Source organism: Phodopus roborovskii, unplaced genomic scaffold (assembly GCF_943737965.1).
Source record: "Phodopus roborovskii unplaced genomic scaffold, PHOROB, whole genome shotgun sequence".
Lineage (NCBI taxonomy): Eukaryota > Metazoa > Chordata > Mammalia > Rodentia > Cricetidae > Phodopus > Phodopus roborovskii.
The window spans coordinates 3,751,570-3,764,453 of NW_026125562.1; the positions used below are offsets into that span (position 1 = coordinate 3,751,570).

Genomic DNA, 12,884 nt, shown 5'->3' on the forward strand with positions numbered 1-12,884 from the left:
CCCCCTTTTAATAATATAGTTAATAGTTTTCTATGGCACACAAGTAGATGATTTCTTGGTTACTATAAAGTGCTTACTCTTTAGCACACCAATATCATTTCCTGTGGATATATACCCAGGATTTGCATTGCTGGATCACAAACGGAATCTCTACTTTTGATCTATTGTAGGAACACCAGATTGTTTTCCATAATGGTTGTGATACTTTATACTCTTAGTATTCAAGAGTTCTCCTCGGTCCATGTTCTCACCTGCTCCATACCTCTGTTCTGTGTGATAACAGCAGTTCTCAATGGGAAAGGTGTGTCTTGTAGTGGTTTTGCTTTAAGTCTTCCTGGTGCTTAGGAATCCTGAATATTTCTCACGCTTCTACAGGTGGTCTGTGTGTGTGTGTGTGTGTGTGTGTGTGTGTGTGACTCTGAGTTGCCCAGCTCAGCAGAGTCCTGTGTGTCATCTGGGAGCACAGGCAGCAAGCAGTACTGTCTCAGGCTTGAGGCGTCCTGTTTTGTTCTGGCTCAGCCACCAGGATCCACTCAGAGCCAGATCCGGGAGCTGATAGTGAAGTGTAAGCAACACCAGGAAGAGAATGAACAGTGTTGCACTTTGGCCATCCAGAATGTCTCCAACTATACATCTGTGTCTCCATGGACCGCACACCAGAGTGAGGGCAGGGAGCTGCTGGTACAGGTACTAGATTAGGCCTGCATATTGCTTCTGAGAGCTCACACTTATTTCCTGAGTCAGTTTGACGAGGCTGGATTTATTTCGTCCTGTTCCTGACTCCCCGGCTGCCCTCCCCCTCCAGCACTCCCTGTATTGGAATGTCTGAAATTTGAGACTCTGTAGGTCAATTGCCCAATAGGAGAGCAGAACCAAGTCCCGCCTCCTCCTCCCGGCTAGCCTAGGACTTTATCAGAAAGCTCAAACTAGCAAGGTCCAGGTTGGCCTGCTCCGGATACTTTGGATACTTCCGGCAGCACCATGCCCATGACACTAGGATACTGGGATATCCGTGGGGTGAGTGAAAGAGCTGCTGCTGGGTGGGACAGATACATGGGATGGGAAGCAGCTAGGGCTGACTTCTAGGAGATAGAGGGAGTTCATAACGTGTTAGAAAGGTTTGCCTATCAGGGGAAGTTCAAGCACAGGAGAGCTTGTGCTTTTGTGGCCCGTGTGTGAGTTTGTGGGGAGGCTGTAGGTGTCAGATGGAGGTTCACTAACACGTGGCTAAGGAAGCCTGTCAGGGTTTCACCATCTGTGACCTGTCATATGTCATCTTTACAGCTGTCTCATGCCATTTGCCTGCTCTTGGAGTACACAGACACAAGCTATGAGGAAAAAAGATACACCATGGGAGATGGTGATTACACCCTGTTGTTGGTCAGACCTGGACTCCCCTGCGCATTCATGCTCAGCATCACTTGTCTGACCCCCTGTTGCCCAGCTCTCCAGGGCTGTCCCTTCTAGAAACCACCTTGAATTTGGTCTTCCAATGGAGGGCTGTTACCTTCTACATGATATTAGATGATGTTTTCCTGTAGTGCTAGTTTTAATATTTTGTAAATTTCAGTGATAGAGGGTCAACGGTACTTACAAGCATTCTATACCCTTGGAGTGGGTCAGGCTGCAGATCTCCTTCTTGGGGGTGGTTCTCATGCCTGACTCCTTGGAAGGGTTCTTAGAGAAGGAATCTGGGGCACTGGGCTGATTTCTTTTCACACCATCTTGTCTACAGCTCCGGACTTTGACAGAAGCCAGTGGCTGAATGAGAAGTTCAAGCTGGGCCTGGACTTCCCCAATGTAGGCACAGGGAAGGGGAGGTCTGGGGAGGGCATGGCGTCCTCACCTCATCTCCTCGCCTGGCTGAGGGGGTTTGGGATCAGAGCTTCAGCTCTCCTGCTCCCACTCCTGGTGGCTGCACGGTGTCCTGTGATGGGCTGTGTCCCAGCTCTTCATGTCACCTGTCCCTGCTCTTCCATTCAGTGTGCATTGTGTTCATGGGGAGTTTCCCATGCCAGGCACACTGAGTGCCAGGCCCCACGTCTGCCCTCACCCAGAGAAGGGATGCTGATACCTCATCTCTCATCTGATCATCCCTGCTGGTACCCCATCTCTCATCTGATCATCCCTGCTGGTACCCCATCTCTCATCTGATCATCCCTGCTGGTACCCCATCTCTCATCTGATCATCCCTGCTTGTGTTTTCAGCTGCCCTACTTAATTGATGGGTCCCACAAGATCACCCAGAGCAACGCCATCCTGCGCTACATCGCCCGCAAGCACAACCTGTGTGAGTGGGGCTGGCTGCAGGCAAGGGGACAGAAGCCATCATCTTGGCTTTGTTTGGGCTTTGCTAAGGGTGACCCTATGCTGTGTGTGCTGCAGGTGGGGAGACAGAGGAGGAGAGGATTCGAGTGGACATTGTGGAGAACCAGGCTATGGACACCCGCATACAATTGGCCATGGTTTGCTACAGCCCTGACTTTGTGAGTCCCACCACCCCTGAGCCAGAACTCACCCTGTACTCTTGCCCTAGAATCCACTAAGGTCCAGTTTGCTACCAGAGCCTCTCAGTGCTATTCATTGCACAGTGTTTGAAACTGCTGACAGGGTAACCCCGACACTCAGTGTGCTAAATGAGAGTTCCCAGTCATGGCTCCTAAGTCTTAAGATCCAGTCCAGCCTCTCCACAGTGGAACTCCAGCCCCTGATAGTATAGACAGAGTTCAGAATGCTCCATTCCAACTGCTGGCTCTGCCCTGAGCCTGGTCCTGCAGCATCTTAAAGCGATGCTACAACTGCAACACACACCCTCACACTATGAGAAGAAACTGGGGCTGGGAGGGAGGCTTTCTTCCCAAATGGCTTCCCAGAGCTGTGTCCTTGACACCCACAGAGATAAGCAGATGCTCCCAATAAGCAATTCAGTTGGACAAAAGCCTTTTATCCTCTTCCTGTTTCCTTTGTCCTCTCAAATTCATCTCATCTCTTTGGAAACTGTACCTTGACCCTCGCCCCCAGTAGGTAGAACACTAACTGTTTTCTGGGTATTTGCTTGTTTGCTTCTGCCTTAAGTGAGTTCAGAGTCAGAGTCAGGTGCCCAGAGCTGTCTTGGATCTGAACAGATTTTCTGACAGCAGTGGTTGAGACCAGGACAGTAGGGGGTGTGGGGGTGGGGATATCACCACAGCTCCTCTGACTGCTGGGTACTGACTGCATAACCCTTCAAGGCCAGCCTCTGCCATGGAGCCTGTGTGTGTCTGAGGATGATGACTGTTTTTTTTTTTTTTTTTTTTTTTTTTTTTTGTTTGTTTGTTTGTTTGTTTGTTTTGCTTCAGGAGAAACGAAAGCCAGAGTACTTAGAGGGTCTCCCCGAGAAGATGAAGTGCTATTCTGAGTTCCTGGGCAAGAGACCATGGTTTGCAGGGGACAAGGTAAAGGGCACATGATGGGGAGGAGGAGTTGCCATTCTTCCCAGGCATCAAATTCCAGCACACTCACCCTTGGCTTCCTGCAGGTCACCTATGTGGATTTTCTCGCTTATGATATTCTTGACCAGCATCGTATATTTGAACCCAAGTGCCTGGATGCGTTTCCAAACCTGAAGGACTTTGTAGCCCGCTTTGAGGTGATGCTCTGATCCTCCTTCCTCTTGGATGCCCTCCCTTCCCCCTTTCCAGGATGCCTTTTGTCTTGGTTAGGGTTACTAGTATGTGAAGAGACACCATGACCATGGCAACTCTTATTAGGAAAGCATTTAATTGAGGTTAGGGTTTATAGTTCTTAGAGGTTCAGTCCACTATCATCATGGAGGGGAGCATGGCAGCTGGGAGTGTGGCAGCCTTGAGGCAGACATAGTGCTGGAGAAGTAGTTGAGAATTCTATATGTTGATCTGTAGACAACAGGAAGTGGTCTGGCACACCGGGCAGTATCTTGAGCAGAGGAAACCTCAAAGCCCATCTCCACAATGACACACTGCCTCCAACAACACCACACCTACTCCAACAAGGCCACACCTCCTAATAGTGCCATTCCCTTTTGGGGACATTTTCTTTCAAAACAGCATGTCTTTCCACTTCTTGGAATGCAAATGAAGAATAATTAGCATGTGTTCTGTTCTTAGACTTACTGCATGAAACTTGTCACCACAACCTGCATGTCACATAGAAATATCAGTTCCATTGGACTGTAGAGACTGTCCATTTCTCAAGGAACCTGTACCATTGGAGAAAGTTGTGTTTGTTTCCATGTGTGCTTCTAGCTTCCAAGAACAGAGGACAGTAGATCTCACAGATGCCCAAGGAAAAGAGCCATGGGTGGCCATTGAGCCTGGATTTTCCAGCCCCGAGGCCTTATGAACATGTCAGAGGGGGGAATCTGGCAGGACTGATGTGCAGTGCCAAGATTCGGTGTGCATACCTGGCCTGCTCAATCCTTTGCTCAGTCATATCCCTGACTGGGGAAGTATGGGGACTCAGGCCTACAGCTGGTGCTAGGCTGAGTGGACAGGTTATGGCTGTTGCAGTCTGATGTTTAAGTATCCTGTTTCTTTCCTTTCATCTTCCTTCTCAGCAACAGCTTGATCTTTTCCTGTGAAAATGTTGAGATGGGATTCACCTTCTCTGGTGTCTCTGTATGTGGCATAGTTTTCAGCACTGTAGGACTGGAGAGATGCATCTCCATCCAGGGATGCAGAGTAGCAGGCATGCCTGACTATGAAGTGCATATGATAGTCACAAGACCTACTTTATTAGAGATTTGGGGATCGAGGCTATAGTCCAATGAGAGTCTTAGCATGGGGTGGGTTTGGTTAGTTTCCATCAGCTTGGATTCTGGTCCAGGCTATTTGGCTCTGGAGATTGTGTAGGAACTGGCTGTACAGTGTAGTGGGAGAGTGTGGGAGGCTTCATTTCAAGGCCAGCTAAGCCTGCCCACTTGAGAACAGGAAGTCCCAGAACTTTGAATTCTTTACAACTTATCTAGGCACTCTACTGGAAAGATGCCACACAGCAGTGCCATTCTGTAGCCCTTCTCCAGCAGGACTAGGGACAAGAGGATGGATATACTGAGTATGCATTCAGCTGCAGTTTACATTTTTCTGCTTCAAGAGAATGGCAAAGGCCACTCCATTATCTGCTTGCTGGTTCAGCTCTTCCTGTCCTCTTTAAGTCAGGATTTGCTGAGTACTGGGTGAGAGCTGTTCTGTCCTCAAAGTCCACTGGCATGTTACTGGTGCCCTTCTTGGTCCCTCCTTCCTCCTCCATGTGGAATAACAGGCAAGAAGGAGTCTCCTGGTTTAAATAAATAAATAAATAAATAAATAAATAAATAAATAAAGCAGGAGTCTTTGTGTAAACAAAGAGCGACAAGGGATTTCCTGCTCGTTGAGTGAGCCCAGAGAGCCGGAATGGAAGATGCCCAGGTCCTCCCTTAGGGCTATAGACTGTTGTCTTTCTAGTGGTGTGAGTGGGAGAGACACATTTAGTTTCCGTGTCAACCTCCCTCCTGTTGAATGCAGAGCACAGACACTGCTCCCTCCATACATGTGCTGCAACTGCATGTGGACACACGGCTGAAAACAGTGTTTCTCCTTCATTCTGGGATTCACAGCTCTCTGTTACATCGTTGAGCCCCTGAGCAGCTCAGACTGTGTTAGGTTCTTAGAGTAAAACCTGTGCTTCCCAATTTCTCCTCCCCCTTGCAGGGCCTGAAGAAGATATCCGACTACATGAAAAGCAGCCGCTTTACCTGCAAACAGATCTTTGCAAAGATGGCCTTTTGGAACTCAAAATAGGACTACAAAGCCCAGACTTGGGTGAAAACTCGTGATCACCCTGCTGGCTCTGGCCCTTGGGTATGGCTCTGTGTCCCCACCAAATGTTCTCTTCCCCTTTCGGTTCCCTAGCCCTCTCTTTCTTCTCACAAGCCTTTCCTTCAGTCAAGCCTCTGGATCCTTGGGCTCCGAATTTCTTCATCTGTCCCCTGCTCCTATTCCTTCGCCCTGCCCTGAATCCAGCCATCCCTCACTGCTATTTGGAGGAAGATATTAAACCCAGAATCTCCAGCAAAGCCTGAGATATCAGATCCTCCTGTGTGCTGGCCCTGGTCCTCAGAGTGAGCAACTGAGCCCTGTTTGATCCCCAGTAAAATGAATGACATTTGTTTTGCTGCCGTGACTCTCTGTGTTGGCTTTTTTTTTGGGTGGTCTCTGTTTTGTTGCCTGAAAGAGGGGCTGGAGAAATAGATGTAGGGACTCTGGGTTATTTGAAGTCCTTGATGCCCCTGTATCCTCAATCTGGTATTCCCATGAAAGAGATTTCCTTCATCCCTCAATTATTCTTCACAGTGCAGTGCTTCAGTTATCTGTGTGTATCTTGTGCCATGCTTCAGAGAGAGTCTTTGGCGAAGGGAAGGGCTGAGCAGTTTGGCTCTGGCTGGTCATCTTCTCATCAGCTTTCCTAAGCTGAACACACAACCCTCGTTTATGTTTCCAACATTTCTCTTCATAAACATTTCCCACTGCCTGCAATTGATGTAGGGGTCTTTCCCTCAACTCAAGCCAAAGTGGAATGAAGGATGGATCCCTTTCTCCTTCTCCCTCGTCTCCTTTTTCATTGTTTTTTTTTTTTAAAGATTTATTTAATTTAATTTTACATGTCTGAACTTCTGGCAGCATGTGTGTGTGAGCACCACATGGGTGTCTGGTGCTTGCAGATGCCAGAAGAGGGCATCAGACTCCTGGAACTAGCATTACCCATGGGCATGTGGGTGCTGGGAACAGATGCTCTAAGAGCAGGGGACTCTTAACCTCTGGCCCTTGTCTGCAGCCTCTGGTTGTTGGTGATTTTGATCCAGGGTCTCATGTCATTCACCCTGGCTGGGTCCTTATTTGCTGTGATGCCCTTGATCCCATCATTCTCCTTTTTCTACATCCTCAATACTGGGATTACAGGTGTGCATCATAGCGCCAGCTTTGGATCGCTCATCTTTGATATGCATGGCTAGGCTCAGCACATGGCTGATGAATGGACAATGTGGAATATGAATGAATCATCTCCAGAGAAGTTTGGTCAGTCCGTGCAACCAGAGGCAGGGCTTAAAGCTCTGGAAAGAAACATCTTTTCCCCCCACCCCATCCACTCCACAGAGAGGGTAAGCCTTCCCATGGGGAGGCAGCTAACTCTGGCACCTTACTTGGAGGCAGGGCCAAGCCCCCCTCCCCGATATCTAGGCTGAGCAAGGTATCCCTCCAAAGGGAATGGGCTCCTAAGAGCCAGATCAAGCACTAGGGATAAATCCTGGACCCACTGGAAAGAAACATTTTATCCGGAGGCATTACAGCAACATGTCCCTTCAATGGTGCTGGAGTCTGAGCCAAGAGGCTCTCTCAGGTCAGCAGGCTCAGTAAGAGGCTGTAGCCGCCTGTGGAAGAGCATGGGAGCATGGTTGGGGGTGGGCCAGCCTAGAGTACTGGGCCCCAACGCCACAGCATATGGTCAAAAAGCTGTGGGCATTTTGCATCAAGTCAGCCATGAAGGATTTATGCACATTGTACAAGCACACCCTGAGCAGGCTTCTCTGCAGTGGCTGGATCAGAGATTCTGGCCTTAAGTCAGGCAGCGCCCGTGACCTCCCTGTACCAGGCAAGCAGCACCTCTGGATGAGAGCCCTGATGGGTGTTGCCAGCAAGTGCAGGCTTGCAGGAAGAAAGGAGGAATGAAAAGACACAGGTCATAAGATAAAAACTGGTAGAAGTGAAATGTCCGTGGAACTGGTAGGCTCACATTATTTCAGTCAACCTTTGTTAACTTTTAACTAAAAGTCAGAGAAGATAAACTGGGAAGGGTGTAATGGGATCAGGAGTGGCTCTGATAATGTTAAGTAGGGAGAATAAAGTTACTACACTGCACTGAAGTGACCATGAACGTAGAACCGAGGTTGGCAAACGTTCCCCATGTGGGGCCAGTATCAGGCTTTGCAGCCCATATTCTCTCCATGGTAACACATGGAACTCTGGGGTATGGGGTCTCTGCAAACCAAAAGAAGTCCAAATCACTCTGTATGTAAAGAGGAAGGCATGGCAGACAAAGAGAATTGTCAATGAAAACAATTTTCTGAATATTAAGATCAAAATTAGGAAATTAAAGCCTCAGGTAAAAGTGCTGTAAGGTATGGCCTTGAAACTCTCTCTCTCTCTCTCTCTCTCTCTCTCTCTCTCTCTCTCTCTCTCACACACACACACACACACACACACACACACACACACACACAAAGCCCAATGACTAGCTGGGCAATGGTGTCAAAAAGCCTTTATTCTCAGCACAGGCAGGAGGATCTCCTCTGTGAGTTTGAACCTGGTCTACAAAGCAAGTTCCAGGACAGCCAGAACTGTTACACAGAGAAACCCTATATCCAGACACTTTAGATTGTGTGTAGCATTAGACTGGGTACTGTAGCTCATCCAGGAAAGACTGGCTGTCCTTGGAACTGGGCTGCAACCACATACTGTTCTTACACAGCATGGCTAATGATCCACACTCCTATTGTGTTAGTGGAGAAGGAATCAACTGAAACAGACCCCAATCAGCAAAAGCAGGTCATTTTCCACATGTAAGCTCCGTGGGAAACGTCCAGGAGGCTGACTGGTCCAGCTCCGTGGTTTCATTCAGTTACTAAGCTCTTTGTGACTGTGGCCTTGCTACCTCACAGGATGTATGGAGAATTGGAAAGAAAGAGAAGACAGAGGGAGATCCAAGCCAAGACAGCAAATGCCCACTATAGGGACAGTAGGAAGTCATCGGTCATGTGCAGACACCACTGCCCAAACTGAGAATGTGGTTATAGTTAGGTACAGGACCACCTAGATTCGTGCCACCACCCACAAACATCACAACACTCTATGTGAAACCAGCCTACACTGAAAGTTGGGGGGTAGTGAATTTAGTTGAGGTGAAGTACTGTGTGGCTTGTACATGGACAAAAGGGAAGGTTCATTTGGACATTGGGAAGCCAGCTTTAGCCACTCAGACTCAGGTGGCCAGAACCTGCTACCCAGCCCCTCTGAATCACCAGAATCCTGAACTGGGACGACCAGGTTGGATCAGGGCCAGGACTCTTGGGTTCCTGTGAACTCAAGTCCAGTTTCCACTTTGAACTCTGTTTATCATTTTGAACTCTTATAGGTCATTCCCCATGTCGGTGCCACTGACCTTCAAAACCCCAACTGTAGCAAGTGAACAAGGATATCAGGGCTCATCAATCTCAAGACAGTGTCTATTCTTCCAGAATGGGCTTCAGTGCCCAGAGAGTAAAGTCTGTCCTGAACCCTCTCTACCTCTGGCCTTGGCCTGAGCCAAGGGCTCCAGCCCAGCTGACTCATACTTTCTGTGCATTTCTGTCTCAATCAATGAAAACAATAATCCTAGATGGACTGTCACGGAACCCTGGCTTATGAACTCTGTGTTTCTGAACCCTGTGTGTGTGTTTCCCGGTTCAATTGAGTTGGCAAATTATCCTAAAAGGCAGTTCTGAAACATTATTTGTCCTGCAGTCTAGTATGCCAATATGTAATGCCTATCTCAGAGTGGAGAGGACTCCTGCTTCTCTCCTTCCATATGTTAAGCCTCCGTTACTTCTTAATTTTATAGAAATCTTCCCAAATGCTTATTTTATTCTTCTGAAACCTTACTGGGTAAAACTCCTGACACTTGAGGAGCAATCAGTCCCAATCTCTCCATGGCTGGATGCAGTCAGGCATTCACAGCCTCCTGAGTTGGACCCATAGAACAGAGTTTGCATCACAGGGAACACACTCAGAGATGATGGGTTGTTGGTATTGTTCTTGTCTTCAGATTTTAAAATTAAACTAAATGACTTCTTAATGTGTGGTTCTTTTTTTCTCCTTGTGGGTGCATACACACACGTGTACACATGCATGCAATGTGCCCTCAGTGGCCAGACCCTCTGGCGCTGGAGTTGCAGGTGACTGAGTCATCCCATGTGGGTCCTCTGCAAGAGCGGTGGGTGTCTTAAATGCTGAGCCATCTTTTCAGCCATGTTCTTGTTGAGACTCAGTATCATAGTGTGTTACACACAATCTTACTGAAAGGGGCCAGAGAAAAGCACACGTCACAGCAGAAGAGCAGCTGACCCTTTAGCTGGAACTTTAAAGGGACGGGGAGGGTCCAGATAGATACATTAGAAGCTCTGACACACAACAAGTGAGTTCTGGCCTTACAGATGGGCACCACCATGACAGAGCTGTATTCCTGTCTGATTTCCCATCACTTCTGTAGACAGCAGCTTCACTAGGAGTCCCATCAATGCTAATGTGCTAACTTGCAGCTTCTACTGTGGGGCCTTTGGGAACTGACTGGAACCTGAATCTATGACCCATCAATGAAGTAGTATAGTTAAGGGATTAATAAAAGGCTATCGAGAGGCAATGGGAACCCGAGGGGAGGGCTGGAAGGAGGGGATAGGTATGAGGGGTGGGTAAGCCTGAGGGGTGTATTACAACCTTTCCTGTCCTCTCTCCCAGCTTCCTGCCTCCATGTGGTGAGCCGCTTTTCCCAGCACCTACACTTTGTCATAATGTTCTCCATTGTGAAGCCAAGAGATCATGGACTGAAGCCTCTGAGGCTGTGACACAGAACAGTAAGTATTTCCTCACTTAGGCTGATGTTCTCTGCTACTTTGTCTCAGTACCAGACACCTGACTAACACAGACCGACATCCCCGTGTAACAGTGATTCTCTGTGACATGGGACCTATTCTCAAGTATTGTCCTCTGTATGAAGCATGGGGTCAGGCACAGTAGGACTGGTAAAGTGTCCTCATCCTGGACTGAGACGATCAGAATGAGTAGGGGGGTGGAGAGGAGATCTCAGACTCTGATGTACATCTGGTACCTCCTGGATGCTGGATCCTAGCCTGGCTCTCTCTCACAGACAACCATGGGTCACTAAGAATCTACTTTCTGACACCTACAACATATTTTAGTAGAGAATTTTGAGGTGTCAGGGAAACAAGTATTTCACCTGGTGTCTGTTTTTCTGCCTTACACACTTCAAGTTACATACTTTCTCTGTAGAATGAATAATATAAATCCAGAGACAGATATCGGGGTTCACGACGAAGATCAGGAAAGCTGGCTACTAGTTCTCACCTCTACCTCAGACCAAAATAGGTGATCCTGTCTCTAGGGATCCTCAGAGTGCAATGTAGACTGCGCTGCTCTCCACCAAGCCTCAGACTGCAATCTGAGCTCCTGTCTCCTCCTGTCTTATAGTCCCTTCACTACTGCTCCAGTCTCCACCTCCCTAGTGCTGGGATTAAAGCCAAGTGGTCCTAAATGCTGGGATGAAGGGTGTGAGCTCTGTTTCCCTTTAGACTGATTCACTCTCATGTAGTCCGTAGTAGTTAGTCTTGGACTCACAGAGGTCTGTCTGCCTCTGTCTTCTGACAGAGGGATTAAAGGTGTGTGCCGCCACCACCTGGCTCTATGGCTGTGGTTAGCTCTGCATTTTAATCTCCAGTGGATTTATTAAATCATAAATAATATATCACCACGATTTCTCAACTCGTCTCATCAGTGCTGGTTCTGCCCAGGTATGGCCTTGGGGATCATGGAAGAGCTGGCATGCTGTGGCGAGAGAAAGAGGGCGAGGCAGGAGGGGGCAGCTGAGGGTTGCACTTGAGGCTGGATGCACCTGGACTTTTGAGGGCAGGAAGTCATGGATATGTTTGAACTCTTGAAACTCTGTGACCCTTTCTGTCCTATTAGCAGGTCAATGGCAGGCGTGGGTGTTACCCAGCCTGGTCCCTATCAGGCCTAGAGATGAGGTCAGTTTTGGCTCAGTGACACTGACATAAGTAAGGCACCAAGGAATGGAACTTGGACTTTCTGCTCTCAGGAGCTTGATTATAACCCGGATGAGGCCTTCTTTCTGGACCCTTCCACCGGTGTCCTGTTTCATCCTGATTTTTGTGGGTCTGAGTAAGGCTTCTTCCACGTTGCACTGAACTGTTGTACTCCCTTGTCCTGTTGGAAGTTCAGTGGGTGCAAACCCGGGGTAGGAGCTTAGCTCTGAACCAGGAATATGTCTGTGCATATAGAGAGAGATGGGGTTCCCTGTAGGAGGGCTCAGGAACCTTGCAGGACCACAGAGTCAATCTCCTCTTTGTACCACAGCCATCATCACTGTGCCTCCTTCCAGATGGACATTTATGTCAACCTGAGAGTAGTTCAGGACAATTGGAGGAGCTTCCTAGTTTTGGGAGGTCTTGAAATTCCATCCAGCTAGTTCCCGAAAACCAAATATATTCTGTTCCACTATTTATTGTGCCTTATTAATACATTTGGGTTTTAATATCTCAGTTCACATTTTGTTGTATTTGCACAAGTTCATTGTAATGTTAATGTGTGTATGGAAGGAATGGATCCCCAGTTTTGAAATCATCTATACAGAATTATATGTCTCTGTTCTCTCTCTAATTCTTGTGAGCTTATAATTTCTATTTCTTCTCATTTGAAGCAGGGTCTCACGTCTCAAGCAGCTAGCCTTAAACTGATTATACATCCGAGGATGGCCTTGGACTATTGATCTTCCAGCCTCCCCATTCTGAGAGCTGAGATTAGGTGAATGCCCACATGCTTGGTTTCTAGGGTGATGGGGATAGAGCCCAGGGTTCTGTGCATGCTAGACCACACTCTACCAACTGAGCCACATTGCTAGGGCCTCTGGAATTTCCTCTTGTCTTTTTCTTCTTGGAGTAATGTTCTATCAATTTTGTTGATGCTTTTTGACAGGGTTACTGGGTTCTCGTGAGTCTTGGTGGAAATCTGATAATTTTTCTTTTTTTAGTATGTTTTGTACAAAAC

At 47.9% G+C, this 12,884-nt stretch overlaps 1 protein-coding gene across 1 annotated transcript in view; it reads left to right on the forward strand.

The window, feature by feature from the left end:
* LOC127216867 (glutathione S-transferase) overlaps window positions 1–6,177 on the forward strand; it is a 72,355-nt gene extending 66,178 nt beyond the window's left edge. The window contains exons 2-9 of the mRNA XM_051177742.1: window positions 998–1,017; window positions 1,285–1,360; window positions 1,736–1,800; window positions 2,209–2,290; window positions 2,386–2,486; window positions 3,339–3,434; window positions 3,518–3,628; window positions 5,706–6,177. Coding sequence (XP_051033699.1) covers window positions 998–1,017; window positions 1,285–1,360; window positions 1,736–1,800; window positions 2,209–2,290; window positions 2,386–2,486; window positions 3,339–3,434; window positions 3,518–3,628; window positions 5,706–5,795 — 641 coding nt within the window. The 3' untranslated portion in view covers window positions 5,796–6,177. The remainder of the gene's footprint in view (window positions 1–997; window positions 1,018–1,284; window positions 1,361–1,735; window positions 1,801–2,208; window positions 2,291–2,385; window positions 2,487–3,338; window positions 3,435–3,517; window positions 3,629–5,705) is intronic.
* The last annotated feature ends 6,707 nt before the right edge of the window (window positions 6,178–12,884 follow it).